General features: G+C 38.4%; 1 protein-coding gene across 1 annotated transcript in view; it reads right to left on the bottom strand.

Annotated features, from left to right (window-relative positions):
• Window positions 1–930: 930 nt before the first annotated feature.
• LOC309719375 (breakpoint cluster region protein) overlaps window positions 931–4,407 on the bottom strand; it is a 32,035-nt gene continuing 28,558 nt past the window's right edge. The window contains exons 18-23 of the mRNA XM_082555452.1: window positions 3,909–4,018; window positions 3,366–3,505; window positions 3,043–3,177; window positions 2,826–2,931; window positions 1,937–2,096; window positions 931–1,858 (exon numbers count right to left, since the gene is read on the bottom strand). Of these exons, the coding sequence (XP_082411578.1) occupies window positions 1,769–1,858; window positions 1,937–2,096; window positions 2,826–2,931; window positions 3,043–3,177; window positions 3,366–3,505; window positions 3,909–4,018 (741 nt within the window). The 3' untranslated portion in view covers window positions 931–1,768. The remainder of the gene's footprint in view (window positions 1,859–1,936; window positions 2,097–2,825; window positions 2,932–3,042; window positions 3,178–3,365; window positions 3,506–3,908; window positions 4,019–4,407) is intronic.

Genomic DNA, 4,407 nt, shown 5'->3' with positions numbered 1-4,407 from the left:
AAATATGTGGTTAATTTGTAACCAAATTAATATAAATATATATGTATCTAATTAACCAAATGTGGTTAATTTGTAACCAAATTAACGACTTTACACGATTTAATTTAAAATGAAGAAACTGGAAAACCATTTGGATGAATGCTTATCCTCTTTTAATCTCTAAGACTAGTTTGAAATATATCTGAAACCTCAAGTATTATCACACTATTTATGCGGGCGGAAAAGTATCAGAATATAAACATAGACAGGGACCCAGCCACAAATCCGGTCTCTGGAAAACTATAAATTGAGCCTGATTTGGATGTTCGCTCCTGTTTTCACTAATCTAATTTTCAGTGAAAACATTTCATACTCTTGAATGTGGTTTAGGCTCAGTTCAGTACATTTCATTCATTAAAGAGGAATAAACCCCTTATCCTGATGACACTGTATACTGAAAAAGGACACAAGAAGAGTTTAATACTGCCAAGTATTTATTTACATATCACACTGGTCATCCTAAAAGTTATTGCTTATTTCACATGAATCAAAAGCCTTTAGACTTTGTGCTAACAAGTTTAAATACTTAAAATGATTTGGAAAAATGTGAATACACAGTGTTTTTTTTTCACAGAGCTTTAACTTACACTAGGTACAGCATGTCAATGATAAACTTATTAATAACTCTCAATACATGAGTGCATCACTATGCTTCAAGGATCCTACTGGGAAATGTTTGGTGCTCCAGATCATCATATCATTCCCAAGTGCTCTCATTTCTACAGCAGTGTGGTTTTTGTTATATAAAGGTGGAAGACTACAGAGAAGGAATGCAGAAAGTAATATAAATAATAATAAATATATATATATATATATATATATATATATATATATATATATATATATATATATATATATATATATATATATATATATATATATATATATATATATATATATATATATATGCATGAATTATGGGTAAAAAGACAAGTGTGAAATTAACACACAGCACAGTATACATTCCATGGGTGGAAAAAGAGGGCTTTTTCTGGAATGATTTTTCCTTTCACTTCTCTGTACCTCCTCCAAAAAGAATTGGTATGTACATGAAAGTTGGCCCGGACTCCACCAGAAGAACCTGTAAAAGGTCACTACACAAACTGTATAGCACAGAAAACAGTGTTGAGGTCAACATGCCTGCATGTTGCTGCATCTTAACTACAGTTTTCAGTCTTATACGTTTTAAATTCTGTACAAAATTCAGAGTGTGTAAACATTAGGATAACTGAAATGTTCTACTGATCGTCAGCAGGGAAACATTGGCACAGGTGAGCTTGAAACCAAGTCAAACAGATCTACAAAAAACAAAAATATATTTAGACTTCAAAAATATAAGTCTGAAAAAGTCCATCCACCCCACATCTTATAAAATCCAGCAGAAGTCATCCCCTATGGATATGGAGCTGATGTGCACAGTGACCAAACAGAGCGGGGGTAAACATTAACATATCGTATTCTAATATTGCTTTTAAAAATGTAAATTAAAAAAAGAAATCATATATTTTGTCCACACATCATAATCAGATGCTTTTTACTGACACAGCAGGTAAGCTTAAACAGAACAGGGCATGGTCATTATAGCTCCAGGAGAAATGGCTTTGCTCATGGTGGCTGTTTCCAGTTTTCAGTGGGTCGAAGGCTCCCCCTGGTGGTTACATGAATAGGAAACCAGCAGCGTCCACCTGTTGAAGCAGCTGAGCTTCTTCCTCACAGCGGGACGTCGCTGTTATACTTCAGTAGAGAAGAGAAGGCTCTGACGTTTGCTGTCAGGTGTGGGAATGCTGTCAAGCTGAAGGAAGTAGAGAAGGACTTGGACCTATGGAGACACACGAAGAAGGGATCAGACCCATACGGGCTCTCTAAACGCTGCAGTTTCACTCATCACGGGTTTTACCTGAGCCATGACCTCTAGGGACCAGCAGTCGTTCATGGAGATTGGCTGCGAGCTGCTTGAGAGTTTGCTGTCTTTTTCAGACGGCCGAAGCAAATTGGGGCCAAAGACGGTGGCTATGTTGTGCAAAGACATCTTATTGATGATTTCATTTTCAGCCACCCTATAAGAATGATGTAAAAAAAAAAAAAAAATTAGTTTAGCAAAATCCTAACTAAACAGCACATCTTCACCAAAAGGTATAAAATGTAAATGCAAGAGATGAGGTAAAAAGCGATGTCAGCAAATTGATTCTGTATCAAAAGTGTGCAAACAATTACATTCAAATTAGTTACCATAACCATCTTTTACCACACAAAATTCATATTTAACTAAACTATGAAACATCCACCCATCTTCATCTGTTTGTGAGGCAGCAGGGTAAACAGGATATTCCGAATGTCCTTCTGGGCAGCAATGTTTTCTAGTACCTCCTGGGAGATTCCAAGATTTTCCCAGGCCAGATGAGATAAATTCGCTTACGGAAGTTCTGAGTCTACCTCAGGGTTCCCAGAAAATCACAAAGATCAAGTACCACCAAGAACCATGTCTGTGGGGCTTTTCTGATGTGAAGAATCATTGGCTCTACTTTAACCCTATGTTTAAGGCTACATGTCCAGCTACCCTACAGAATAAACTGATTTCAGCTGCTTACAACACTATTCAGAGCTCATGATCATATTCTGCTTTCTCAGTACTCTTTTCACAAAAAATGGCCCTAAGAGGCAAAAAAACCCCTTGATATATAAATGTAATTCTTTGAAGATTTGACAGTCTTGTTTAATGTTCTTAAAGTGTCTTCTATTTTGATAACTCGGTACGTGCTATAACAGATTTAATGAAAGCTGTTTACCTTTTCAAGTGGTCAAGCAGGAAGAGAAAAGTCAACAGATTAGGCTCCGGTAGGGACAGCAGAAGGTTGACCATACAGCTCTCCTTGGCCACACTGTCAGAAAGAGCTGTAAGGCAGATGCACATATGAATATTCTGGTGACAAAAACAACAAATGTATCTCCTCCTGACCAACAAAGATGCTGTAGGGGTGAGTTAAACATGAGGTGGTGACTAACCAATGCCTCCAGCAAAGTTTGGGTACAACTCATCAGTGAAAAGAGGCTCCGGCAGCTCACGGAAATACAGCTTCAGTGTTCCCGCGATGGCGTTTACGTCCATCTCCCGCATCATGAGAGCCACGTCCTTGTTGTCTGCAAGACAAATGAGACATCGGTCAGTATATACCAAGGAGTACAAGAGCTTTGAGGAAAAAATAAAATAAAATACTGAGCAGGGTGGAAGTCGATTTCTCAGGACTCTTTTCTTACATTTGTCTTCACATCAAGTATATTTGTTCTAAAACAGCTGTCTCTGTTTCCCAAGTTTAAAGTGAACTCACTTGAATCAAAGGCAGCCTTCAGCGCCTGAATGTCAGTTGCGACACCAGATACTCTGTAAATCCCAACTTCGTCCATGCCCCGTCGCTCAATCTCCTCTACACACTGGCGGACAATGAGCGGGACCTTGGAGCGTTCTCGCCTATTAATGACACAGTGGCACAAAAACAAGGTTACAGCTACTAAGAATTCCACAGATCGTAGAAACAGGGCATGTAAATCAGACCACAGCTGAATCTATTTACTTTATCACCAGTACTAATGTTTTTAAAGACCACATTTGCATCAATCTGTTCTGACTTGTGGCGGTCTAGCTTCTTTCCTTTTGTTTTTTAGTTACAGTCAAATAAGCTTTTTCCACATAAGGTAGTTTGGCATGTTTCTGGCGTGAATGACAAAATGAAAAAAATCCCCTTTGGTGCTTCACCTTTAGGGTCCTGGTGTTACGCCAAAAACAAACAAACTTTCACATATACTGACATAATGAAACATGTTAACTCTTACAAATAGATAACAATGACAGTCAACACATAACAGCTACTCACTTTGTTACTGCGTTGATTTTCACTCCAAAGACGCCAGACTGCTTCCTGGAAGGCATTCGCTTCAAACTGAACTCTCTGCCGGTGAACTTCATGGAAAGCTTCACCTCAATCTGACAAAAAGATTAGATAAAGTCAGCCTGAGTGATAACAACAAGTCCAATCCTAAAACATAACATAAAGAGGCAGCAAAGCGACTTGATGATGTCTGTTTTACTGGACTGTTAATCAAAAGTTAGCAACTGTTGGCAAGTGGCCAAAGCAGGCTGGCAAGTCGAGCCCCATAGACCCCCATATTTATATATTACTTTGGTTCAAGCTCATTTCTAGCGTCGATTTTTCATCTTAGACTCTACTAGAGTAGCTTTGCATGATTCACAGTTGAAGATGGTCCACAGTTATCATATTTATTTCATCCACCATCTGAAACAAGCTGCTCTCCCTCCCTGCGTCCTTGCTTTAAGCCAGCTTTCTTTGGCCAGGCTGCCTCTCTCAAACTGAA

This window comes from Aulonocara stuartgranti (genome assembly GCF_965226115.1).
Source record: "Aulonocara stuartgranti genome assembly, chromosome: 12".
NCBI classification, from domain to species: Eukaryota; Metazoa; Chordata; class Actinopteri; order Cichliformes; family Cichlidae; genus Aulonocara; species Aulonocara stuartgranti.
Note: the sequence above shows the minus strand (reverse complement) of the source record. Positions and strands in the feature narration are given on the sequence as shown.